Genomic DNA, 27210 nt, shown 5'->3' with positions numbered 1-27210 from the left:
CACATATCATAAAGTCTAATGCAGCTACTTCTCCAGAGGAGAGCAGACCCCCGCCCCGCTTCTTACTGTGAGTTTTCAAGCAGCAGTAAAAGAACCTGTAAAACTGGCATCACTTGACAGCGTTTTCAAATGAGCGAAGCGATTTACTCACTTTCTCTCCACAAAGCCAATCTCTTATTTCTGGAGTCTTGACCACGCGTTGATTGATACGTTGGTGCTGTCCCCGAAGCCAGTCTTGTAACGACGGGAGCAGTGGCCTTGGTCTGAGCTGGAGCGTTGGTCACCTTTCTTACCTGCATGGCACTCCCGTCCCGGTGGCACTCACCCTGCGATAGCTCCCGACAGCTGTTGCCCTGCTGCCCGGTCAGAGCTCCTGAGGACTCCCCGCTGAGTCATTCAGATGGCTCTGGGGCTGGCACCCAGGGAGAGCCTGGTCTTTGTGCAGATGGGCCTTCTGGGTTGTTGTCTCCATGTCCTGCCTGACCCTCAGGCCTGTGGACTCCACGTGCTCTGAGGCCGGTCTGTGACCTCTCAGCCTGCGCAGCCCCCTTGCCTTCTCCGGGATGGTTGCCACCTCACCAGTTGTAGCTCTCCATAGAGGTGTTGCTACGTTCAGGTCCATTCCCAGTGCCCCATGTAGGGAGTGTCCAGGCACCCAGCTGGTCCCTGGACCTACTTCCAGACGTTCCTGTTTGGGGGCCAGAGGGTAGGGTGTGGTGAGCAGCCTGGACTTCCCCTGGGAGCATGTTAGAAATGCAGCGTCTTAGAATCTCTGTCTCACAGGTATATGGTGTCCCTGCATGAAGGTCTGAGAAGGGCTGGGCTGATGCACATGGTCCTTGGACCACACTTTGAGCCGCAGTGAGAATGTGTGTCTTTAGTGCCATGTGGAGGCTTGGTGGGCATCTGGGCGTTGAGAGACCCAGCGTGCAAGAGCCCCGCGCCTTCCGGACACTGCCTCTTTAGTGCCATGTGGAGGCTTGGTGGGCATCTGGGCGTTGAGAGACCCAGCGTGCAAGAGCCCCGCGCCTTCTGGACACTGCCTCTTTAGTGCCATGTGGAGGCTTGGTGGGCATCTGGGCGTTGAGAGACCCAGCGTGCAAGAGCCCCGCGCCTTCCGGACACTGCCTCCGTTTAGTGCTGCAGCAACACTTACTTGCATTGAATTTTGAATTCTTAGGTTTTTAAATCATGATCAGGTGCCAGTTTTATTCCATGATGATTTCATCATCTGCTGTCCCTGTTTTAGAGAAAATAATTAGGAATTTGAAAGTAGAGATGCCCTAGGGTTTCCCTTCAACACCAACCGCCCTCTCCCCTAAGGTGCAGTCCTCTGTGGCCGTGGGCACCCCTGACTACATCTCCCCAGAGATCCTGCAGGCGATGGAGGACGGCATGGGCAAGTACGGCCCTGAGTGCGACTGGTGGTCTCTAGGTGTCTGCATGTACGAGATGCTTTATGGAGAAACACCGTTTTATGCAGAATCCCTTGTGGAGACCTATGGAAAGATCATGAACCATGAAGTAAGCTGTTGCATTTCCACACCCTGTTTGTTCTAGTCCCGAGGCGCAGGCCCCAAGGCAAGGAAGGCAGCCTGAGGGGGAGTCACTGGGGAAGAGGGACGGGGTGGAGTAGGCTGGGCAGCCAGACGGGAGTCTGCACAGGCTGCTGACACAGAAGGCTGGGTGGGAGGGGAGGTTCCAAGGATGCTCCTGTTTCCTGGCGGAGGGTGACGGGTTCATCAGGCCAGGATCGCTGCAGGAGAAGCGGGCTTCGGTAGGAAAACGCAGGTACCCGCGGTGCCGTGTGGGGTGGGAATTGCCAGAGAGGGTGGGCCACTGACCACTTTGACCTGTGCGCCTGGATCTACCGGATGCCAGCTCAGACTCTCAACCTGTTTGCCCAGAAGTCAGTTATCATGAACAGGTCACACGTCTCAACATAGTAGCGTTCTTGATCCTATTTCTTTTCCTCTCATTTTTCCCCTTTCCTTTTCCCAGCTGTTCATTTCTCACTTCAACATTGCTTTCTTCTGTTTCCTTCGTTTTCCTGTTTATTATTTCTTCTTCCATCTCATGTTTTTGTCATCTGTATTTTTTCTCCATACTCCTTATCAGATGTCTTTCTAATGCCAGTTTCATCCTTTCTGCCTGTTTGCTTACAGCATTCTTTCCCCCACCTGCTCAGTCATTCACACACCCCAGCAGGGTTCCCACTTGTCTGCCATCTGCCCTGCAGCCCTGTCTCCCTTTATTTGCCCACATAGGGAGCAGATTAACACTAAAGTGGTAAAGGGTCTTCTGTTTAAATCAAAGCAAGTTATACTGTTTTTTAAAAAAACACTTTTCCCAAAGTAGAAATAATTTTTTATTTATAAATTAATATATACTTACTATAAAAACTTCAGACATGCAAAAGTGCATGCAGTAAATAGATGGTGAAAGACACCCCGTATACTTCTCAGCGAGACCTGCTGTTTCCAAGCGCCTGCCGCCTGTGGGGCCTGGCCTAGTGGTCTCTTCGTTCTTTTATTCAGTCTCCACCACAGCCCTGGACAGCAGGGGCGGCTCAGTGCTCAGGCCCACTGTGCCATGGTGGTATGTGGCCTTGTGGACTTAAGCTGGCGTGGGGGGTTGGCATTTAGATAAATGGCATCACACCGCATATGGCCGGGGTTTTGGTCATCTTTCTGCTCAGCACGTGGAGGTGGACCTTACTCTCTGTGTATGTGTGCACCATATCTTGTTTTAACAAGTCCCTTTTTGATGAGCATTTAGGTACTTTTCAGTTTTCTTGGTCAGAATAGAATGGCATCATGAACATGTTATGTTTTCTCTTTGGGACCGTTTCTCTAGACTAAATTTTTTGGAAGTGGAACTGCCACAGCTGTTAGCAAAATGCGTTCTGAAAGGCTGTGCCAGTTTCTCTCCCACCCACAGCCTGTTGTCAGCATTCTTTGCCACCTTGATAGGTGAAAATGTATCACTGTTTTAATTTATGTGCAATGTGGTAACAAGTCTGCCATGAGGAAAACCAGCAAGACTTATGATTTTTATGTTTGCCTTTCTGGAATTCGGCTTCATTAGCTTTGGTTGCACTTAGTTACCATGAAATAAAAAGTGACTGTTGCTTTGGAGCTGTTGTTTCTACTCTGTTCCCTGTGATGTCTGTGCACTTTAGATTTTTCTGAGTGTTTTCATCACGTGTCCCCTGATTTGCCCCTTCCCCCTCCAGGAGCGGTTTCAGTTCCCATCCCACGTCACAGATGTGTCCGAGGAGGCGAAAGACCTCATCCAGAGGCTGATCTGCAGCAGGGAGCGCCGGCTGGGACAGAACGGGGTGGAGGACTTCAAGAAGCACGCGTTTTTCCAAGGACTGAACTGGGAAAATATACGAAACCTGGAAGCCCCTTACATCCCGGATGTGAGCAGTCCTTCCGACACGTCCAACTTTGACGTGGATGACGACGTGCTGAGGAACGCTGTAAGTGCAGCGGCCGTCCCTGTGTCGCACCCCAGGGGGTCTGCAGCACACAGGGTTGCTCGCCTTGGAGGCGGCGAATCTTAGAACTGTGCTGGGCTCCAGAAGTTTTGGCAGTTGTCTCAAGAAAATGTACCTTTTATCCCAGCCTACGGCTTGGTCCTTAACATCCCGTTTTTAAAATGATGGGTTACTCAATTTGAGTAAAATGGAGTTATTAAATAGCTGTTTTGTTTTAGAATTCATCAGAATTACTTTTATCTTCATGGCTTTGTACCTTTGCGAAACAGCGTTAGGTACGTTATCACATTAGAACGTCACTTCCGTTGTCACCGCTGCCAGGAGCCCGCCTGCGGCCCCACAGGTAGTACGTGGGCCTCAGGGTTTCCGGTCCTTCTCACTGACCCTGTGCGTGAGGATGTCCGGACTTCCTGCCATCATGTGTGTTCAGCGTGTGCGTGAATGTTTCCTTATGCCTCGGGAAGTCAGGAGTGACCGTGGTGATGGGCCGATTTTGAGTTGCTGATGTTTCAGGTCGTGGGTTTTTCAAGTTGGGATGTGGCCCTGGGACCCATCTGGTGTCTGACCTTTTCTGTCAGGGCCTCTGATGCACTTGTCAGTATACCTTTGGCCTCCAGAGAGTTTTGCTCATATGCTGTAAAACTATTTTGGCGTCATCAAACTCAGCCTTATTAGTCTATACGTGTGTCTTTGTTTGGGGATAGAGAAACTGAGGTTTCAACCAAGTAAAAGAAAAATCTTGATTATTCCCTACAGACTTTTTCTTAGTAAAATAAGAGCTGATGTTTAGGTGATGTGAGAAAAGTATTATCATTGTTGAAAGGATTTTTCCTGGACTTCAGAGAAACTGTTTCCACACTGCAATTCTCCAGATAGATAACTTTGCTTTTATTTTTAATAGAGAAGGACCCGCATATTGAAAAATAGAGTTGTAGTAAGCCTGTCTAAAATAGTCCACCTTTGGGTTCCAAACCCTGCTTCTGCCTTGGCCTCTGTTTCAGGCCAGGAACCCAGAGCCCAAGCGCCTGCCCCGGGTCCCCCACTCCTCCCTGCCCAGGGTCACAGTGAGTGGGGGTCTTGCCGCTTTAGAAGGTTCACAGTCAGCAGCCTGATCCAAGTTGGACCCGTGCCGTTATGATCATCAGAAGCAGTGGGTTTATCCCCTTAACTGCGTCACGCTTTGGCCCCTGCCAGGAGCGGGAAGTGGACCTGCCGGTACCCGGCCCCACGCAGGTGGCACCGTGGAGGCAGCGTTCCAGAAGCGCCCTCCGTTCTCCCCGCTGCACTCTTGAGTTCATCCTGGGGTAATACTTTTTCTCCCTTGTTTGCCATTTGTTTGAACATAATTTCGTTTATGTTGTGTGTGTTCTTGCACAGGAAATATTGCCTCCTGGTTCTCATACGGGCTTTTCTGGATTACATTTGCCATTCATCGGTTTCACATTCACCACGGAAAGGTACGTCAGCATTTATCGCTCAGCAGCACGGCAGGAGCCTTCCCACCGGGGGGCGGGGGTGAGCAGTCCGAGCGCTGAGAGGGCTGTGCTTACGGGGGCGCCGGGTGGCTTTGTCCTTTAGAAGTGCACACCTGGTGCTGCACGTGATGCCACGTATAGCGGGGTCGGCAGACTTTCTCCATAAAGGGCCTGGCAGCACATACTTTAGGCTTTGAGATCTCTGCTGTATACTTTTCTTTTTTAACAACCCATTAAAAACGTAAAAACCATTTTCAACTTACGGGAGGTACAAAAGCAGGCTCGAGAGGATTTGGCCCTCGGGCCATAGTTTGCTGGCGCCTGATCTCTGTAGGCCATCGGCACTGGCAGGATTTGTGCCGATGGGACATCAGTGGCTGCAGTTAGTGGCACGGTGTCCATTCACGCCCGGCTGAGCGCCATCTTCATCAGGGTTCCCACTCGCTTTTGCAGGGCTCTTAGCCACGGCCCCGTCGCTCCCATGGGTGGGGCTGCAGCACAGTCCCCGCCAGAGCTGAGAGCATGAGCCCCACATGTGGCTCCAGCCCCGGGAGCCCCGGCTGGTGTTTGTCTGCGTCGGCCTCTGTCTCGAATGGGCCTCTGGCAGACTTGCGTTGCCGGAGACGCTCTAACTTGCCTTTAAAAGGAAACTGGGCCAAGAAGAGAGGGGTTAGGAAGAAAGGCGGGTAAAATAAAACAAATGGAGCTGCCACGGTGCCTGCAGTGATACAGACTCCTTGCGGAAGAGGTTACTGGTGCCCAAGCTTGTAGAGACTCTTCAGTGTGGATGCCAGAGTTAAACAGCACGTAAGCCCAAGTTATGGCACATGCCTTCCAGCCAAGAAGGAGGCGTTCCAGGGTGTGCTGGGCGTATTGCTTTATTAGCTCCTCTGCAGAGGCGCTAGACCTTCCCACTGCGTTCAGTTCCCTGGGTGCTTATCACACCTGTGGATCCCAGCCCCGTCCCCGCGACCGAGGCTCAGGTGTGTTGGGTTGGGTCCAGGGACCTCCTCCTGGAACGGACCCCGGACCCCGGCAGTGCCAGCTGGCACAGCACCCTCGGGCCACCTTTGAGAAACACCAGCCAGCCCCTCCTGTGAGTGTGTGTGTGCTTGCGTGTGCACGGTGGGTGCCTCGCTGCATGCATTGTAGGGCTCAAACGTCCCTGACATCACTGTCACGTTAAATGCAAGAGGAACTAAGTAACCTGTCTCCGAGTTAAGCTCTGATGGAGAGAACCATCCTTGGCCTTAGTCTGTGCGTTGTGAGTCGGCTGGTCGTTGGTGAGGAGCTTATCTGTGCCGGTGAGAGTGCTGGAATTGAAGGAACCTTACAGGGTGTTCAGTCTTCGGGGGAAGATGAGCCCCGGAGGGTTGAAGGAACAGTCTCCAGTCAGTGTGGAGCCAGTGTGCCCTCGCCGACTCACTTCGCCGCAGGCCTCCAGGGTGAGCGTCCTGGGAAGCCTCTGCCTGCGCCCAGCCAGGCCCCCCCAGCCTAGCTCCTCGTGCAGAAGGCCTTCTCTTCTCAGTGTCTGGTTGAGTGGGCGCGACGATTTAGAAGTTGTGCTCTGTACTAACACAGCATTGTAAATCAACAGTACTTCAACAAGAAAGAAAGAAATTAACGTCCCCTCCCCTGCAGAGGCAATGTCTCTGACCAGCTCTGAGGGCGTCCCTCTTCGCTGCCTGTTGTCACCCAGTCATTTGCAGGAAGGAAGACTCTTGTCTAATTTTGGCTCCATAAACAATAAAGTCTTTTCACGAGTGTTTTTGTTTGCCAATTTAAAAAGGCTTATCTTTTACCCCAGGAAGTTTTTAAATGCTAATGGAATCACTGTAAATTCTCAGTAGATCAGAAAACCCTGTTGCTTTATTTGCAGCTGTTTTTCTGACCGGGGCTCTCTGAAGAGCATAATGCAGTCCAGTACGTTAACCAAAGACGAGGGTGTGCAGCGGGATTTGGAGAACAGCCTGCAGGTTGAAGCCTATGAGAGGAGGATCCGGAGGCTGGAACAGGAGAGGCTGGAGCTGAGCAGGAAGCTGCAGGGTGAGTGGCAGCGGGGCCTCTGCAGTGGGGTCTGCTTGCCGCTGCCGTGGGCCTGCACTCAGGTGTGTCTCTTCCCCAGAGTCCACCCAGACCGTCCAGTCCCTCCACGGCTCGGCCCGGGCCCTGGGCAGTTCAGCCCGGGATAAAGAGATCAAAAAGCTGAACGAAGAAATCGAACGTTTGAAGAACAAAATAGCAGGTAATGTTCTAAAGTCAAACTGCTTAGTCTCTATTCTTGGGCATTCGTCTCTGCCAAGAAAATTTTCAGAGTCCTTTTCATTGGATGGAAAAGCAGGAAAAAAAAAGGTTAAACTTCAGCAAAGAGTTCTGGTGTTTTGCCAGCTTATTTAAAATCATTTCTCCAACTTGCTTAACTAATACTATAATGTTATAGTTACAGCTAGAATCAGTTCTCAATATTTTATGCATAAACTCTCAGAATATTTTGCATTTCTCTCTCTTAATTCTCCTCTTTGTCACTCTGAGACAGAATTGCCATAACTTTCCTTTCTGAAGCTCCCCTCAGTGGCTGTACTCACTTTCCAGTGTTTTAGATGCTGGTTCTGTTGTCACGAGAGTGTGTGTTTTGTGGTTCCTAGGTTATCAGAGCTTCCTGAAGACTCAAGTCACCTTTAAGTCTTAACCCTTTACCTGACACGTGGGTTGCTGCTGCACTTGACTCTCACCTCAGATCAAACCCGAGTCAATTGCCTTCTCTGTTTCCTATCTGGGACCCACTACCCCGATCCGGAAAAGGGCTTCCATTGCGTCCATTACTTACTAAAACCCTCCTGCACCACTCGGCTGCACTGTGCTGGCACACACAGGGAGCAAGGGCGAGGCAGAGAGGCGCATGCCGCCCTGGGGCTCACGGTCCCGGGGAAGGGTGCGTAGACAGAGGGGCAGAGCCAATTCTGCTGGGTCTGCTCAGGTGTGCAGGTGGCCATGTGCGTGCCTGAGAGAGAATGTCAAAAAAGCCTCGAGGGCATTTGGGATTATTAAATAATTCCCTGTTCAGTAAGTCAGATCACAAAGAGCGTTGGGATTATTAAATAATTCCCTGTCAGTAGGTCAGATCACAAAGTTTTGCATGTAAGGGAATACGCTTTCTTTTCTCTTTTGCTCAGATTCAAATAGGCTTGAGCGACAGCTTGAGGACACGGTGACTCTTCGCCAGGAGCACGAGGATTCCACGCATCGACTGAAAGGCCTGGAGAAGCAGTACCGCCTGGTGCGGCAGGAGAAGGAGGATTTCCACAAGGTAGTCAAGAGGCCTTGTTTGTGTGAGAGAGGCTTACGTGATCTTGCAGAGTGTGAGGTTGAGTCCGTGCGTATGTTCGAGGATGTCCAGGCCCCTCGCCTGTGTGCAGATCCTGGCCCCTGCTGCCGAGGCTCACACGGAGCCAAACTGGCGCCCGGTTACCGTGGGGCCAATCGTGGTCGTGGGTGCTCTTCAGCGCCGTGGCTACACGGGCGCACTTTCCGGTCGTTGTCTTTAACCTCGGACATGGGCCTGCTGAGCAGGCGGTATCCCTGTGTGAGGGCTGAGGGTTTTCCCTGCACTGACCCAGTTGGCTTAGGGTGCGTGTCTTCCCCCGAGCCAGAGTCCCTATCCTTCCTGCCCGGCCTGCAGCTCTGGCAAGGCTTTGCGAAAGAGGCCATAGCTCCTTTATGACATTGATGTTCAGTGAGACACGTCCAGCTGTGTTCAGACAGCAGTATGTTCACACCGGTGAGGGCCGTGTTTCCTAAGGTACACTCGGTTGTTGACCCTGTGGCTGGGGTCTGTTTTCTGAATCGAGCAGGATTTCCGTTCCCCATGGTATCGTACCACCTGCAGGGCTTTGTCTCAGAGGCGCAGGTGGGCTGGAGAAACTTGCAGTGGGCGGGTCCACAGGGGCCTCTCCTCCCTGTGGCGGGAGCTGCCCTGCCAGCCTGCTCAGATCCTGCTGCTTCCAGCCGCAGGCCAGCAGGTGCCACAGTGACCAAGCAGCCCAGTTGTCAAGGGATTGGCTGCAGGGAGCAGATTGTTTTTATACGGTTCTTTACTTTGATTGAAATCTTAAGCACTTCTGTATATAATGTGCTCTTTTCTGATCTGCTGGGTTTAAGTAAGCAGATTGGCGACCAGATTCGTGCTTCAGCTACTTTGGTGATTGCGTGGATGACACAGGGGAGAGGTCGAAATTCCTGGGCCAGACTTACCTCTGTGAGCAAGCTGCTCACATCATAGGAGGGTCTCACTGGTCTCAGGTGGGCTTCTTCAGGCTGCGCTGGGACAAACAAAGGGCTTTTTCCAGGAAGGTCAGTTCTCGGGGCTGTGGCTACAGCCTGTAACCAGATCTGCTGTCACTTTAACCCCTTAATACAGTGGAAGACAGCGCTTCTCGCCTTCCAGTCCAGTCCTTGTTAGGCAAACGTAAACCATCTGTAATTTAACTCTTTTGTGTTCAGCAATTGATTGAGGCTTCCGAGCGGTTGAAGTCCCAGGCCCGGGAACTGAAAGACGCCCACCAGCAGCGGAAGCTGGCCCTGCAGGAGTTCTCAGAGCTCAACGAGCGCATGGCCGAGCTCCGGTCCCAGAAGCAGAAGGTGTCCCGGCAGCTGCGGGACCGGGAGGAGGAGGTGGAGGCGGCCGTGCAGAAGATGGACGCGCTGAGGCAGGAGGCCCGCAGGGCCGACAAGAGCAGGAAGGAGGTAGCTTCTCGGGGCTTCAGGGGACGCTGGTGGGGCGCCTGGGTGATCCCAGTAAAACAGCTTTGGGAGCTTAGGCTGCGTCACGTAAATCACTTGAAGATACAATGGATCTTAAACTTCACGTGAAGCCAAGTAGCCGCTTTGCTAAGCGTCTGTTTTGTAGCTCTCAGCCCTTGTTCCCTATTTGTGAAGTTATTAAATTCCTGTAGTACTAAAATTTTAAAGCAGAATAGAGGGTATTCACGAACAAGAAATACCATAGAAACACGTCATGATGTGACGCAGCATGGCTTCAGGAGACACGAAGGCTTCTAGGTGCGCAATGCCGCTGCCCCAGAGCAGTGGTCCTGAGGCTGGCTTCGGGATCCTTGACACTCAAAAATCACTGAGGGCCTCGAAGGGCTTTTGTTTGTGTGGTTATAGGTCTTAGTGTTTACCACGTTAGAAATTAAAACTGAAAAAATGTTCAGTATAACAACAGACTCATTACATGTTAACATAAATAACATTTTTATGAAAAGTGACCAGTTTTTTAAAATACAGTGAGAAGTGTGGCATTTTTAACATGCTTATGCCTTTCTTTAATGTCTGACTTAATAGAAAACACCCGGCTTCTCATATCTCTTTCTCCATTGTCTGGAGTGATACGCTTTTTTGTATAATGTACATGAAGAAAGCCCAGCTCCTAACGTAGGGACTTAGAAGGGGAAGGGCCTTGCAGACCCTAAAAGGGCCTCAGGACCCCACTTTGAACTGCTGCCCGAGATGATTTCAAACGTTCTGCTACCAACAGGCAACATATGGCCCACAACCCTTCCTTTAACATTCTGTTGGGTTTACTCGGTAAACTGAGTGGGAGGGTGAACTGAGTGGGAGGCGCAGAGCATGTGCTCCTGTTCCTTTCATGTCCAGGGCTCTTTGTCCTTCGGCCTCAGAATGCCTATTTGTTTTCTTCTTAGACAGTTGATTTTGCAACCCCAGTACATTTGTAGTTCTAGCCAACTGTAACTCTTTGTAGTGAACCCCTAATTAAGCATGACCATTCCAGTTCTGGGTGAAATGATAACTGTGTCTGGGGTTTGCTTTAAAATGATTGGGGAGTAGCCATGCAGCTGAAGCAGGCCCAGGGTGCTACCTCTTGACGCCGGGTCATGGCACATGGGCTTCATTCTACCACTCTATCTACTTTTGTGTATGTTTCAAGTCTTCCATTAAAAAAAAATGAATCTGGGACTTCTCTGGTGGCGCAGTGGTTAAGAATCCGCCCGCCAATGCAGGGGACACAGGTTCAAGCCCTGGCCTGGGAAGATCCCACATGCCGCGGAGCAAATAAGCCCGTGCGCCACAACTACTGAGCCTGCGCTCTGGAGCCCGCGAGCCGCAACTGCTGAGCCCGCGAGCCACAACTACTGAAGCCCACACGCCTAGAGCCCGTGTTCCACAACAACAGAAGCCACCGCAATGAGAAGCCCACGCACTGCAACAAAGAGTAGCCCCTGCTCGCCACAACTAAAGAAAGCCCCGCGGGCAGCAACGAAGACCCAACACAGCCAAAAATAAATAAGTAAAATTAAAAAACAAACAAACAAAAAAAACCCCGAATGTATATCCTACAGTATTGGAGTATTTGTTTTCACAAACTGGTATCTTTTCTTGAAATACAGTTTCAAAGTATCAATTTAAATTAGAATTTAAACTTGTTTTATTACTAAACAGCCATTCCAGTTAAGTCCTGAAGTGTATTTCTCAGCCTTTACTTTGTGATCAAAATCTGATGAAGAGCGAAGAATTACCCAGAGTTCCTTCTGGGTAAAGGTCTAGCTGCCGCAGTGGAGCTGGTTTGTGTTGATAAAAAGCGCTGTTCTCCTTCCTTAGCTGGAAGCTCAGCTCGAGGACGCCGTGGCCGAGGCCTCCAAGGAGCGCAAGCTGCGTGAGCACAGCGAGAACTTCTCCAAGCAAATGGAAAGTGAGCTTGAAGCCCTCAAGGTAGTGCTCGGTGAGGTCTTCATTCTTACTGAGAGAGCAGACTCTTACCCTTAGCGGTTGCCAGGCGGGAGTCACCTTAAATGATGCGATTGTCGGGGCTCCAACAAGACCTGGCGTGGGGCGGGGGCGGCGGGGGGCCGGGAACGCGATGTAAAGCTTATGGGAGCTTCTCACCTTTAAAAACCGGGTTCCTTCGTTTCTTTCCTGTGTAAATGTTTCTGGCAGTCTAGAGCCAGCCCTAGCAAACGGACGCCTCATGCTTTCTCTGTGTCTGGGGTTTCTAAATTCGGTGGAGTCAGTTTCTGTAAAAGCTTACAGCCCATGTCCTGCTGCTGACAGTGGAAGAGCCGGGCTGATGGCCTGGGGCCCTCGTCCAGGGCCAGAGGGCAGTGGGGTGGCTGGGGAGGGGCGGGGGAGGGCTGTAGTGGCTCCTCATGGGCTTGGCGAGACTTCAGATCCGGGACTCCACTTTCTGAGCCTGGGTTTCCTCATCTGTGAAATGCAGACGATGGGTCTTCTCTCGCCCTCACACCTGGCCCGTCCCCCCAGTACACATCCCTGAGGTGTCAGCTTCTCCCCGTCGTATTTGCTTCCACGGGCAACACCTTTTGCCCGGACTCGGCGGCCTGTGACTGCATCTCCCCATCCCTTTCTGTGCCCTTTGCAGTCTACTCTCCACACAGCAGCTCGTTACACCAAAGTCAAAGCTCGTCACGTTGTTAATGCCCTCTGATGGCTTCCCGCAGCGCTCGAATAACCCTGACCTCCTCCCTCGTGCCCCCCAATTCCTCCTGTTCTTCAGACACTTGCAACTTGTCCCCCGACTCCCCTCACTCAGTGCCTCTGCCCTGGCTGAGCCCCCGCCTCCCCCGTGATGAAGACCTTCCTAGCCCGATGGCTCACTTCCCACGTCACCACCCCGTGTGACCCTGTTAGCAGGAGGGTGCCTGGCACACAGTCAGCCCTCCAGAGAATATTGTTGCGTGAATGAACGGACGGTGTGAGGAGACCTTGAGAACCATTCGTGTCAGAGTGTGAGACGGGGCCTCTGGGTCTCAGGCAGATCTGGGCTCACCCCTCCCAGGGCAGACACACACACACACCCGCCCCCACCGAAGCCTGCCCTGCAGCTGTTAGAAGGATCGGTGTCTGTCGGCAGGGCAGAGGAAGAAGCACTTGCAAATGTCTGTCGTGGTCGGGGTGATGCCTGAGCCTCGAGGAGGGCGCAGAGGTTTGTAATTTATTCCAACCTTTATCTTCAGATGAAGCAAGGAGGCCGTGGGCCAGGTGCCGCCTTAGAACATCAGCAGGAGATTTCCAAGATAAAATCTGAGCTTGAGAAGAAAGTCCTGTTTTATGAAGAGGAATTGGTGAGACGCGAGGCCTCCCACGTGCTGGAGGTGAAGAATGTGAAGAAAGAGGTGCATAACTCTGAAAGCCAGCAGCTGGCCCTGCAGAAGGAGGTCCTGGTGCTGAAGGACAAGTTAGAGAAGTCCAAACGTGAGCGGTGAGTCCGCACAGCCCCGCGGCGCGGAGGCCTCGCGGCTGCGCCGGGCCCGGGGAGGAGCGTTGGCAAAGTCAGGAACCCCTAAAACCTCTCCCGCCTTCTCAGGCACAGTGAGATGGAGGAGGCCGTGGGCACAGTCAAAGACAAGTACGAACGAGAAAGGGCGATGCTGCTTGAGGAAAACAAGAAATTGACTGCAGAAAACGAAAAGGTGATTTAAAGGATCTGAACCGTCACTTTGTGGATGCTGTCAATTTTTCGTTCTTGAGTCTTAGAAGTTTGGTGTTTTAAGTATTTTAATTTTTAAGTGAAGTAATAATATGTTTGATCTTTTAAGTGGGATGTTTTCATTTGGTTACAAGCTGCTAATTACCTGAAACCAGTAGCTCTAATCACTTTGATGTTAAGATTTGTATTGAAACGTGACTTAAGTTTGATATGATCAAAAAGTCCACATTGGAAACTTCGTTTGGGAAACTCTCATAACGATTAAAGAAAACTTTCAAAATTCAGCAGGACTTGGAGTTTTCATAATGCTGAGGATGCCCAGTAACGAGTTGTGTGTTACAATTGTTTAATTTCAGCTTTGTTCCTTTGTGGATAAACTCACAGCTCAGAACAGACAGCTGGAGGATGACCTGCAGGATCTGGCAGCCAAGAAGGAGTCGGTTGCCCACTGGGAAGCCCAGATCGCGGAAATCATTCAGTGGTGCGTGCACGGCGAGCCCCGCGGTGCGGCCCAGCGGGCGCCCCCACCGTGGTTCCCAGCTGCCACCCCTCCTTTACACCTCGTGTGGCGTCTCTGAGCTCTAAGCCTACAGGTCTCGCCTGTGTCCCCCAGATCGGTACCGTCTGGGGGCAGCAGTTCTGTCCAGTGATCATGACATTGGACTGAAGGTGGAGAAACAGCACCACCAAGCCCCCGAGGGTGTGGGTCGCGCTGGCCCCCGCCCCGCATGTCCTGGCTGAAACGGAGGCAGAGCTTCTGGGAAGCACGGCTGCACGATGGCCCAGGAGCCCCAGAGAGCTAGCTGGGACTGGCCTCCCCTAACAGGGTGTGGGCTCGTTACGGGAGATGGGGGGTGACATGGCATTGGGCCACCGTGTCCTGAGGAGGGGTGGTGGGCGCCTCTGGCTCACAGGATGGCTGTTCCCCTCCAGGGTCAGCGACGAGAAGGATGCCCGGGGCTATCTTCAGGCCTTGGCTTCGAAGATGACCGAAGAACTCGAGGCGCTGAGGAGCTCCAGCCTGGGGTCAAGGACACTGGTAGGTCTGGGTCTGAAGTGCGCACTTCTGTTGCTGGGGGATCATAGGTGGCTCCACGTGTGAACGTGCAGGTAATTCAGTGATGTGGGAGGCTTCTGTGTGCCCGGCATCTTGTCGGGCGCCGGGAGATCACAGATTACTTTGATACCATTCATTCATTTAGCAAATCACTGTTGAGTAGCAGGCTCTGTGGTGCAGTCTTAACTTAGCAGGATGGGATTCCGCCGTCGAGGAGGTTTGCTTTATTAGTGTGTAGGTCTGTCCGTCTGTCCAGCAGCCTGTGTGACTCTGAGCGCTGGGCTGGTGGTGCTGCTCCCCATGCAGCAGCTCGCGCCCCCTTCTCTCCTCCACCATTTACCCTTGTTAAAATACGCATGTGTGAGTTACTTTGTGAATAATTCACAAAGTCAGAGTAAAGGTGAAGAGGAACAAAACTTCATTAGGATTCTGGCTAGAATTACACTTAGTGAACGCACAGTTTTATTCCATGTTTTCCTGGTTTGAAGGTATATTTACCAAGGTGGGGGGGCCAGTACTTTCGGGTGGACTGAACTGCTGGCCCCCATCCCACAGGGCCTGGAGCACGTGTGGCTTGTAGACACTGAACCTCAGGAGTCCGTCTCTGATAGGTTCCAGCTCATCCTTGACCTCTCACGCTTCTTGCGCTTCCGTCACCAAAACACAATACATTTTTAATTTTGTTTTTATTTATTTATTTTTGGCTGTGTTGGCTCTTCGTTGCTGCGTGCGGCCTTTCTCTAGTTGAGGTGAGCAGGGGCTACTCTTGGTTGTGGTGTGCGGGCTTCTCTTGTTGTGGAGCATGGGCTCTAGGCGTGCAGGCTACAGTAGTTGTGGCTCTAGAGTGCAGGCTCAGTAGTTGTGGCGCACGGGCTTAGTTGCTCCACGGCATGTGGGATCTTCCCGGACCAGGGCTCGAACCTGTGTCCCCTGCATCGGCAGGTGGATTCTTAACCACTGTGCCACCAGGAATGTCCAGAACACAATACTTTTGAAAACATGGACAGCTCATAATTTTATTGAAAGAAAAACTACCACTGTGTTCTTTGCTCCATGATTGGAAAACATTTTCATTTTTACATTTATAAACACCAATTAGAATGAGTAGTACATTTTTTTGTTTCTGTTTTTCTTTTCTTCCAGTCTTGTTTACAAGTACACTGGCATTTATAAACTGCATTAAATAAAGTTTGTGCACAAACCTTATAAAAGATGAAAGAATACGTCCTTTTAGCAAAATGGGATTGTTGAGATTTTTAATTTACTTATTAATTTTTGTCTGCGTTGGGTCTTCGTTGCTATGCGCGGGCTTTCTCTAGTTGGGGCGAGCAGAGGCTACTCTTCATTGTGGTGTGGTGGCTTCTCTTGTGGCAGAGCACGGGCTCTAGGCACACAGGCTTCAGTAGTTTTGGCATGTGGGCTCCAGTAGTTGTGGCTCGCAGGCTCTAGAGCACAGACTCAGTAGTTGTGGCGCATGGGCTTAGTTGCTCCACGGCATGTGGGATCTTCCCGGACCAGGGATTGAACCCGTGTCCCCTGCGTTGGCAGGCAGATTCTTAACCGCTGCACCACCAGGGAAGCCCCCGTTGAGATTTTTGTTGCAAAATACAGTGTAGATAGTTCTTCGTGTTGAAGGACTAACTGGATGAGAATGTCCTTAGAAGTGTGTTGTCTGTTCACTTATCCATTCTTGAGGAAGTTCCCCTAGGATGTGGTCCCCTGAGCCTTCTCTCAGCTTATCCGTCCCGCTGTCACCACTAGATGGAGCCCTGCCCGCTCCTCCGTACCCTCTTCTGCTTGTGAGCCATCTCTCTCACTCCGTTTTCTCCTCTTTCTTGTTATGGAGGAAAAATGAAGAATTCTTAACTGTATTCAGTGACAGCCTTAAAAAAAAGTCTGCAAGATAATCTCTTCAGACTTCTCTTATGCTCTTGAAAGTCGGTGAGATACATTAGGCAGCTCAGTAAGAAAATGGAAGAATGCTGTCCTCAAGCTGGTTTATTTCACTGTGGCTTCAACCTTCTAGGTCATTACATCATTCTTCCTTCCTGTTATTATTTTAGTCTTTTGTCATAGGTAGGAATAATTGATGAGTATCGGCATAGTTACTAAGATGATGAAATAGCAAAACGTTTCAAGACGTAGGAGAAATAAGATAGCTGTGATCCTAGAATGTAACTTAAGTTTGTAACAGAGCAGTGGGGCCATGTAGAGGTTACACTACAGGGTCGGCTTTATTCTTAAAGGAAAACCGTAAAGTTTATTCTTTAGAAGACCTCTGAGAAAAAAGTCACAAAACTAAAACTGGATCCCATGGACTTTAACACCTGAGAGTTGATACTTAAATATAATAAAAGCTTAAGATTAAAAGAAGGTGAATTACTTATTTGTTAGCATTAATTTTGTTAAACAAGTAAATAGCTTAAGAATCTGTTTTTAACATTTGAACTGATCTCTACAGGATCCCCTTTGGAAAGTTCGCCGTAGCCAGAAGCTGGACATGTCTGCACGCCTGGAACTGCAGTCAGCTCTAGAGGCGGAGATCCGGGCCAAACAGCTCATCCAGGAGGAGCTGAGGAAGGTCAAGGACACGAATCTCTCCTTTGAAAGGTGCCTGCGGGGCCTTGGGCCACCCGGGGGCGGGCACTTAGTCGGTGTTCAGTTAGACCTAGGTGCACGGGTATGTGTGAGCACTTCACCTCCTGGGGGCTGTGCTTATTAGTGTTTTAAGGAAAAAAATGAGAGCATGAGAGTCTGCAGTTTTGAAGTGTATGAACAGGGGTACTTGTCGTGCCTGCCCTGCCACTTTCCCAGGCACCTGGATTAAACACCCTCCCCGCCCCCCCCCCCCCCCCCCCCCCCAACATCTTGACACTCTCTGAGCCAGCACAGAGATTACCTGGGCTCTGGGCACTTAAAGCTGTTTATTTTTTATTTTAGCAAACTAAAGGATTCCGAAGCCAAGAACAGAGAATTATTAGAAGAAATGGAAATTTTGAAGAAGAAGATGGAAGAAAAGTTTAGAGCAGATACTGGTAAATTAGAATCAACGCGTCTGAATTTTTTTTTTTTAATTTATTTTTGGCTGCATTGGGTCTTCGTTGCTGTGCACAGGCTTTTCTCTAGTTGCTGAGAGCGGGGGCTACTCTTCATTGCAGTGCGTGGGCTTCTCATTCCAGTGGCTTCTCATTGTTGCAGAGCACAATGGGCTTCAGTAGTTGTGGCTTGCAGCACGTGGCCTTCAGTAGTTGTGGCTCACGGGCTCTAGAGCGCAGGCTCAGTAGTTGTGGCGCACGGGCTTAGTTGCTCCACAGCATGTGGGATCTTCCCGGACCAGGGCTCGAACCCGTGTTCCCTGCATCGGCAGGTGGATTCTTAACCACTGCGCCACCCAGGGAAGCCCCTGAATGATTTAAATATAAACCTTTTTTAATGAAATGGTTTTATTTTACATTTCATTTCTTTTAGGTTTAATAGTTTTTAGTTACATAAAGAAAGCACTTAGCATAATTCCAAAGTCCAAATTCTGAAGTAGAGTTTGTTCAAAGATGCCTTCTCCAAAAGTAGCCACAGTTTTTGGTTTATTCTTCCTTTGTTTCACCTTGCAAATATAAAGCAAGTACCTGTACCTGTATAATTAGACAGTTGTGTCCCCCATGACTTCACAAAGGCCTGCCCTGCTCTGTTCAGTGCTCAGGCGAGGCCACAGTCCTCAGCTGGTCCCGGACCCTTCGCCCAGCACAGCGCAGCCCCCTGCTGGGTGTTGGGCTGTTCTGGTCTCTTGCTATCACAGAGTGCTGCGGTGAGTAGCCGTGTGCATATAGCGTTTCCTATTTCTGTCCGTGCATCTTGGGGATAGGTTTCCAGAAGTGGGATTGCCAGTCAGAGGTTAAGCATGCATACACTTAGCCTCAGCAGTGCTGGATTCTGCTCCGAAGCTTGTGCATTGGTGTCTCCGCCACAGTGCAGGCGAGCGTTCCTGCCCCAGAGCCCCGCCTACAAAGTGTGATCTTACTCTGAATGGGTGAGAAGTAGCACCACATTTGCATTTTTTCTTACTATGAGCCAGACTGCACACCTTTCCATGTGTTTGAGGGCTGTTTGTATTTCTTATTCTGGTGACTTATGTATCTGTGTTTTCTGCCCATTTTTTATAATTCAGGTTGTGGCTTTCTCTTAATGTTTAGAAGCTTTCTGTATATTGAGGACTAGAACCTTTTGTTTGACAGAAGTTGCAAATAGTTTTCCTAGTTTGTCTTCGTTTATGATGGTTTTTTGCTATTGTTGTTTTTGTTTTGCCAAGCGTAAGGTATTTTTATTGTTGTTTTTTAAATTTTTGTGTGTCAAATTTATCAGTTTTTTTCCCTTTTTTGAGTTACAGGGCAGTACCCCCATGTCCCCAGTTGCTCAAGTAATTCGCCCATGTCTTCTTTTGATGCTTGCATAGTCTCACTTTTAACATTTAGATTACTGACTTATCTGGAATTTACTATGACGTACAGTTTGAGGGGCGGACCCCGTTTTATCTTTCTCCTGTGGCTAGTTAGTTGTCCAGTACCAGTTATTAAAAAGTTCCCCTCGCTACTGATTTCAGATGTGGGTCTTACCATAGCTGAGATTTCATTACCGTGGGCGCGGGGGCTCTTCCTGGATTTTCTCCCCTGCTCATTGTCCATGGGCAATGCCTCCCGATTCTAATTAGAGACGCTTCAATGAATCTGCTTTAGCATCTGGTAGGTCTCCTCCCCCCACCCGCCCCCTCATTTTTAGAGATTTCCGGATTGTCTTCCTCGGTTACTCTCTCAGATTCATCATTAACTGACAGAATTGATATCTCGGTGACCCTGAGTCTTTGCATCTTAAGTTTTTACCTTGACTAGTCCCGTTTTGTTCTCACAGGACTCAAGCTTCCAGATTTTCAGGATTCCATTTTTGAGTACTTCAACACTGCACCCCTTGCGCAGGATCTGACGCTTAGAGTAAGTAATTATGTTTTTACAGTGGCAGGTGGATTGATGAAAAGTTAGAAATCAGTTACTGTGATTTGACTGCCTGCAGGGCCGCAAACCCACAGTACACCGGCCCCGGGCAGTTTAGCTCAGCTGTGCTGATCCTGCAATTGACCAGGGGCTAAACATGTACGGTTGGAAGCAGTTAGGGTGTTTGAGGCGTTCACAGAGAGGCCCCTCAAGTTAGGTGGAGGGTAAGAGAGTGCTTGGCACCTTCCGGGAGGAAGTCCACACCGGCCTCTGCCTGCGTGCTGAATATTCCAGGCAGTTTTTAAACCACAGGCTCTCACGGTGAAGAACGAGCTGGTCGTGTTCCTGTTGCAGTACGGTACAGCCTTGCCGGGGCGGAGGTGGCTGGCTTGCAAGAGTAGTCCGGCCCAGGCCCCTGCTGCGGTCCTGGTGCTGGAGTCCATCGCCTCTGCTCAGGGAGGCCCGCCCCGCACAGGAGGAACCCAGAGCAGCCCCTCCAGCTCCGGGAGTGGCTGCTGGTCTGAGTGGGTCCCGCCTCCCTCCTCTTCAGCTGTGCGTTCTTCACATCAGTCTGTGGAGGCAGGACGGTCTCTGCAAAACTGCTGCGACGGGCCCTCGCCAGCAGCCCCGTAAAGCAAGCCACAACGGGAAACTAGTGAAAGGAAATCTCATCAATGGGACTTCTGATGTGTGAAAGGAAATCTCATCAATGGGACTTCTGATGTGTTTGCCGTTGCTTTTGTTTTCTAACTTTTTATTAGAAAACTTTAAGCCTGTGGGAAAGTTGAAAGAATAGTACAGGGAACATACGTGTCTCTCACCTGGCATGTTGCTGCCCTTGCTTTCTCTCCCTCTCTCTCCACATGCACATGGACCTTTTTCCCCTGAGCTATTTGAGTGTGGGTTGCAGGCATCATGACCCCTAATACACTCAGTACTCCAGCGTTTCTTTCCTGAGTTGAAGACGTTCCCCTGCGTATCCACAGTGCCGTCACCACGCAGGGATGGTTTGCACTGATGCCGCAGCGCACAGCTGCCTTCCCTCCAGCTCAGGAGCCAGAGCTCGTGTCCCTTTGGTCTCTTCTAATCTGGAGCCGTGCCCCTGTCCCCCCCACCCCCCACTTTGTGTTTTATAGCATTGATGTTCTTGTAGTGTCCAGACCAGTTCTCTTGTAGAAGGCCTCCACTCTTCCTCTCGATTAGATGTGGGTTGAACATCTTGATGTGAACTCTGCTCGGGAGATGGTGTGTTCTCCCCGTGAGCGGAGGCCAGTTTGCTCAGCACCGGGGACGCTAAGCTTCTTGACCCGTAGGTGGAGGTGGTATCTGCCAGACCAGACCCCACCCCGGGAAGGGCCCTGGGAGCAATCAGCGGTCACCGTGGGTTAGCGGACGACCGTGATCCTTGCCTAGATCAGTTGTTAGGAAATCCAGGCGGATCTGTATTGCCGCCACCATTCTGGGCACACACCTGTTTACATTCACCTGTCAAGAGGGTTTTTTTAATCAAATTTGTGATGCTGCCTTTTCCCTGAAGTCCTCACTTTTTAAGAGGTAAATACATGCAACCGTTCACAACCCGTGGTACGTGCAGAACCTGCCGCTACTCAGCCTGGTGCCTCCTCCTGGCCCTGCACGGCCAGACACCGTCGTCGGGGCAGATACAGACTCCCGAGAAGCAAAGACTGGGGTTGTTAACTGGCGGGGTGGGGGGGGGGGGTGCGGACAGCAGTGGCTTTTCTGTAAAACTAGTGGACAGCGTAGCGATCCGTGAGGCAGCAGGTGGTTCTGGCTCAGACCTTGCATCTCCATGGGCGGCCAGCGTGGCGGCTTCAGCGTGACGGCAGAGGTTCTGACCTCTGAACCTCAGCCTGTGCAGCCAGCACCCCTGCCATTTTCATGCTTTAGTCCCTCACTCCCCTGTGATTTATGTAGGAAGGACATTTACTGATGGAAAGAAAACAATCCTTGGTCAGAGTCTTGAGTGTGCTAGGAGGGTTTCCAGACGTGAGAAATGTCTGATTGAAGCTTCTCTTCTGATTTCCCTGTGTTAAGCTTACTGTTTATACTAGAAATGTTTGCCATGATGAGTGAATCAGTACATTTTTACGCAAGTTTTTATTGGGTGGGAATGATAGTTTTGTGCCTCCTGTCGCACCCGAGGGCTCTGTCTCCTCCTCTCTGCCAGCCTCTTGGGAAGAAGGAGGCCGCTGCCCGCGCCGGCTCCCCGCGCCCTCACTCACGTCAGCAGAGTGGCACTGGATGTGCACCTCTCCTCCTCCTTCATTTGCATCCTTTTGATTAATTAACCAACGAAATGAAACTAGTGGGGCTGCTACATGGCTAAAATTAAATTACTTAATGTTCTCTTGCCCTTCATTTATCTAAAGATGGAACTGTAACTCATGTAACATGCCTTACTTATGGGAGAAGCTTGCTTATATTTGTAGCTAATTGATCTAGCCTTTCCCTTGTGAGTTTGCTTACAAATTCAAATATTGGAGTACACAGTTGTGTATGTGTTGTTTGTGTATGTGCTGCCTTCCCATCTGAATTTGGCTCCTTAGACAGCAGCCTGATTAATTCCAGCCATTGGAAGGTGTGTCTCTGATTTAGTTCAATGGGATTTCGATTTGGAATGCAAGCTGTAAACTGCTCTTGTAGGTACCTACCCAGCTACTTCTGTGTCACATTTATGAAGCTTTGTAAACTGTATATGTGCATCTGTGTAAATTGTAATTGCTGGTGATGAGGAAATGTTAGAATCAGGAACACTCATGAATGTGAAGTCATTTTTAGGTGGTTTTAGAATGCAGCTTGAGCTTCAGATTGTGGAAGTAAATTGGGAATCTTGAGTTATCAGAACAGAACATGACTTCCCTGTGTCATAAAGCTTCCAGGGAAATTCCTACTTCTGGTCACAGGTCCATAGACTTTTTTTTTTTTAGCGGCACGTGGGCCTCTCACTGCTGTGGCCTCTCCCTTTGTGGAGCACAGGCTCCGGACGTGCAGGCTCAGCGGCCATGGCTCACGGGCCCAGCCGCTGCGCGGCATGTGGGATCTTCCTGGACCGGGGCGCGAACCCGCGTCCCCTGCATCGGCAGGCGGACTCCCAACCGCTGCGCCACCGGGGAAGCCCCACAGACCTTTTTTGACGTTAGTATTTTTTCTCGATCCCTGAGTTGGGGTCATGGAGCACGTGGCTACTTGATCGTAGGGCTCCTGGGTGCAGAGTAAAACCAGTGCTGACTGACCTCAGGGTTGGCAGCTCCCGTTCCTGCCCTTAAATGGCTGGGGCTGGAGGATGGGGGGTTCCGGGCTGCAGTTGGAGCGTGAGGCCTTTGGCGATCGTTGTGACTTGTCAGAGTCCACCCTCCCACGCGGTCGCCACCCCAGCCTTAGAACGCCGGGGGCAGAGGCCTCGGAGAAGGTAGGACAGCTGTGAGTGAGGTGGGGTCCGTGGCGGGACGTCCCAGGACTAAGGACCAGTGCTGGGACCTTAGGTCCCCAAGGAAATGCACTTTTTAAGTAAAGAACATGTAGTTAGAGTGTAAATTCTGCAGAATAAGCTCTTTTATTCCCACAGTATTTCTCTGCCTTTGTTTTCACAGACCAGCTCAACTAGTGAGCAAGAAACACAAGCTCCAAAGCCAGAGGCGTCCCCACCAGTCTCTGTGGCCGCAAGCACAGAACAGCAGGAGGTGAGAGTATTACCCTGTTGACGCCCTGAGAGCCCTGCGGTCTGCCCCCTGCCCCCACATCCACGTGCCTCGCGGGCCCTCGAACAGAAGCTGCCCTGATGCCTCACAGCTTGCCACTCTAAGCCCGGCTTGTGTTTGAGAATTACTGTCAGTGCATCAGCCAGATGAGGGCTGCTTTGACAGGTGTCTCAACAATCTGGTAAATTAAAATGCAGGACTGTTCATTATTAATCAGTTCTGCTGCGTAAGAGGCGTGCTGAGCTAGGACAGTGCTCACCTGTCCACGCTTGTCCCCACTTGTCCCCCAGGACGTGGCTCGGGCCCCTCAGAGGCCACCCACCGTGCCGCTGCCCACCACACAGACCCTCGCTCTGGCGGGACCAAAGGTAGGAGGGACCTTGCTCTTCCCCGGGGGGCCTTCTCGGATCTAGACAACTTTTGTGTAAATAAGACGAACTTAGTATTTTCACGTACACAGTAATGTTTTGTTCTGAGTAGTGTGTAATCCAGAAAGCATCAGGACCCTGTGTTTTCTATACTTTTTAAAAATATGTATATTTAATTAATTTGTTTATTTTTGGCTGCGTTGGGTCTTCATTGTTGCGTGCGGGCTTTCTCTAGTTGCAGCGAGCAGGGGCTACTCTTCCTTGCAGTGCGCGGGCTTCTCATTGTGGTGGCTTCTCGTTGCAGAGCACGGGCTCTACGTGCACGGGCTTCAGTAGTTGTGACACGCGGGCTCAGCAGTTGTCGCGCCCAGGCTCTAGAGCACAGACTCAGTAGTTGTGGCGCATGGGCTTAGTTGCTCCGCGGCATGTGGGATCTTCCCGGACCAGGGCTTAAACCCGTGTCCCCTGCATTGGCAGGCGGACTCTTAACCACTGCGCCACCAAGGAAGACCCCTGTGTTTTCTTGATTAAACCAGTGAGACATGAGTGCATTCTAATTGGCTGATTTCAGAGTTTAACCTCCCCAGCCCTCTGTCTTCACTCCCCAGACCGCATTTCCTAGTCCACTGGTAACCACTCTGCGCTCGGTATCCATTAAGTCCCTTCTCCACATTCACTCCCGTTTGTCTGGCTGCACTTCGGGCCTCGGAGGTCCCCGTGGTTTATGGGAGGCACTTCCTCCTCAGCGCGAATGGAATTCTGCTCAGTGTGCAGCTTGGTAACTTGGCTTTTTCGTAAATGTATCTTGGAGAGCTGTGCCGTCAGTGCGCCCGGGTTCGGCGTAGGTCATGGCTTCGAGGTGTGACAGGGCCCTGGTTTCAAGCTTAGCAGGTGTCTGGCCTTACGTACTAGATGTTTTTTTTTCTTTAACATAGACATGGTCTTTTTTAAGGCTTCAGTCACAGACAGCCATGCCAGCTAGAGATGGGGGCTTGATTTTGTTTGAGAGCAGCTAACGGCTTGGCTTTTGGACTACGATTCTCGTGGAGTCGGGGATCAGACTGCTCTCTGGATTTTGTGTTGGTCACTCCCTTGCTTCCTACAGATGGTTCCACATCTTCACGTGCCCCTGAAATGAATCCTTTCATTTGCCGTGTTAAGCTTCATGGATGCTGGCTGGGCTTCTCATTCTGTTGTCGGTGGCGTCCTGTGTCTGCTCTCCCGACAAGGAGCATTGGGTCTTTCCAGACTCTTGCTGGGAGGAACAAGCTGCTGTGGGTGGCAGCCCACTCCAAGACACGGCCCAGGCCAGCCCCAGAGCCTCTGGCAGGCAAGGGGCTCGAGTCACCACAGCGCCCCAGCCCGGCCAGCGTTGCTGGTGTGGGCGGCGAGGGTCCTCACTGAAGGCTGCACGTGTGGACTCATTTTCTGGCTCAGGCTCCATGCGTGGGGTCACGCCGGGAGCCGCGCACGTCGTGGTGAAAGCGCGTGGCTCAGCTTTTCCAGGGTGCGCTGCAGTTGTTGGAACGCTTGGTTACAAGCAGACATGTCCCCGGTCCCCACCGCTCGTGTCTCACCACCTTGACCTTCTTCCTGCAGCCGAAAGCGCACCAGTTCAGCATCAAGTCCTTCTCCAGCCCCACGCAGTGCAGCCACTGCACCTCCCTGATGGTGGGGCTGATCCGCCAGGGCTACGCCTGCGAGGGTGAGTGCGGCCTGCGAGCCAAGAGGGGCCAGGCGTGGGAGTCCCGGTGAAGGCCGGCAAGGCCAAGGGCCACCTAGCCATGAGGGGCCCAGGGCACATGTTCCTTCTCTGGCTTTACAAGTGCTCGGTGAAGGTCTCTGAGTTGAGATCATGCTGCAGTGGACAGCGCGCTGCTCTGGGGTGACCAGGGTGTCTGTTGGTCCTTGTTTGTTACAAAATGTAACATCCACGTCCCGTCCACGTCCGTTCTCCTGCAGGATGAGGAAAAGCGGAGAGTAAAAACAACTTTACGATCTTCCACTATCAAGTCATTTAGAGATAAGCACCACTGTCTGGTCTCTTTTCTGCTAGTTTGTCATTGTTAGCATTTTAGGCCTCTGTGTTGTGGTCTTGCCCTGTGCTGGGGCTGGGCGGGCATGCGTGGCCAGCCGAGGTCCCGCGGTGAGAACCGTGACGAGCCTGGGGCCGGAGCCCCCGAGCACAGGCGCCAGCCCCCCAGTGGGTGCTAGTGAGCGTGTGGAAAAGTTGCTCGATGCCAGCGTACCCTAAGCGTCTGTAGGAACTGCTCTAAAAACTGTTTCCTTCTTGGGGTGCCACGCACGTCTGAGGCAACTGCTGCTTTGGGGGCGGAGGTGTGACAGTGTGTTCTGTGCTTTCGCAGTGTGCTCGTTTGCCTGCCACGTGTCTTGCAAGGACAGCGCTCCCCAGGTGTGCCCCATACCCCCTGAGCAGTCCAAGCGGCCTCTTGGTGTGGATGTACAGAGAGGCATAGGAACAGCCTACAAGGGCTACGTGAAGGTAGGACGTTCCCCCTGCTGCCTGCCCAGGCAGGCGACCCAGCCTGGTGACCCACGGCCGTGCCCAGCTACCCTGGAAATTGGTCCGTTTGCTGCATGAAGCGACCCACATGCCGGTCCTGGGAGCCCTCCCCGCCTGGGGTCCTGAGGGACCCCCCGCCCCAGAAACACACTCAGCATTAGCTGGGGCCGCTCGTCCCCACCTCCTGGGCTGACGCACTTAAGGTTTCAAAGCCAAGTGCCATTTGAAGGCGCTGTGCCCGGCCCAGCATTCCACGCTGCTCCCCGTCTGCTGTGAACACACCCATTCGTTGAGCTGTCTGCACTGTCCCCTGCGTCACCTTCTGTCATGGGCAGAGCCCCTCCCCAGCACTGCCCGAGTCATCCTGGGCCCAGACGCAGCTCTGCCGCCAGCCTGGACTGGCCGTGCAGCAGCTAGGAGCGGACCACTGCACAGCAGCCGCCTCCAGGAAGTCTCCTGGGCCTGCCACCTCCACTTTCCGTTGTCCGGCCGTGTTGCGGCTGGCACCCCTGGCCCAGAGGAACATGGTTACTTTGATCTGCAGGTCCCCAAGCCGACCGGGGTGAAGAAGGGGTGGCAGCGGGCCTACGCAGTGGTCTGTGACTGCAAGCTCTTTCTGTACGATCTGCCCGAGGGCAAGTCCACGCAGCCTGGCGTCGTGGCCAGCCAAGTCCTAGACCTCAGGTCGGTGTGGTGTAGTCTATCCTCGTTCTAGGAGGTTTACTTGACTTATATGTCTGAGAATGAGAGTTTGTTGCCTGGTAGCCTTTAACCCCATTTCTACCTTCACGCCCTTAGTTATTGGGCAGCTCCAAAAACAGGTGCCTGCTAGAAACTTTCCTGCTGTGAATGTTTTTGCACTGAAAGATTTGCCAAATAGGCATCTAATACATCCAAGAACAAGTAGAAAAGATCCCAGAGACACGTTGCACAGCCTGAGGTAGTCTGTGCTCTGTCTTCGTGAGCCCTTGTCTTCGTGTGGCCACAGCGTTTGCTGAGTGGCACCGTCTCTTAGGGCTTCCATCTCTAGTCAGATGCCTTCCTGCCATCCACATACAAAAAGGCACAGCACCCTTCCCTCCCCACCTTCTCTGTGGTTAACTCTGAAATGGACATAATAGC

At 51.6% G+C, this 27210-nt stretch overlaps 1 protein-coding gene across 2 annotated transcripts in view; it reads left to right on the top strand.

Moving 5' to 3' along the window:
• CDC42BPB (CDC42 binding protein kinase beta) overlaps positions 1-27210 on the top strand; it is a 114954-nt gene that overhangs the window by 72047 nt on the left and 15697 nt on the right. For both annotated transcript variants that reach the window (XR_004348281.1, XM_032621317.1), the window contains exons 7-26: positions 1324-1524; positions 3236-3484; positions 4880-4959; positions 6857-7023; positions 7103-7222; positions 8151-8284; positions 9478-9720; positions 11596-11706; positions 12969-13213; positions 13319-13424; positions 13798-13922; positions 14375-14480; positions 16960-17108; positions 17439-17533; positions 19398-19477; positions 23089-23178; positions 23487-23564; positions 25164-25269; positions 25931-26067; positions 26633-26772. Coding sequence is in view for 1 of the 2 variants with exons in the window: in XM_032621317.1 (XP_032477208.1) it covers positions 1324-1524; positions 3236-3484; positions 4880-4959; positions 6857-7023; positions 7103-7222; positions 8151-8284; positions 9478-9720; positions 11596-11706; positions 12969-13213; positions 13319-13424; positions 13798-13922; positions 14375-14480; positions 16960-17108; positions 17439-17533; positions 19398-19477; positions 23089-23178; positions 23487-23564; positions 25164-25269; positions 25931-26067; positions 26633-26772 (2762 nt within the window). In the remaining variant the exon portion in view is untranslated. The remainder of the gene's footprint in view (positions 1-1323; positions 1525-3235; positions 3485-4879; positions 4960-6856; positions 7024-7102; positions 7223-8150; positions 8285-9477; positions 9721-11595; positions 11707-12968; positions 13214-13318; positions 13425-13797; positions 13923-14374; positions 14481-16959; positions 17109-17438; positions 17534-19397; positions 19478-23088; positions 23179-23486; positions 23565-25163; positions 25270-25930; positions 26068-26632; positions 26773-27210) is intronic.

The sequence above is a fragment of the Phocoena sinus genome, chromosome 2 (assembly GCF_008692025.1).
Source record: "Phocoena sinus isolate mPhoSin1 chromosome 2, mPhoSin1.pri, whole genome shotgun sequence".
NCBI lineage: Eukaryota > Metazoa > Chordata > Mammalia > Artiodactyla > Phocoenidae > Phocoena > Phocoena sinus.
Note: the sequence above shows the minus strand (reverse complement) of the source record. Positions and strands in the feature narration are given on the sequence as shown.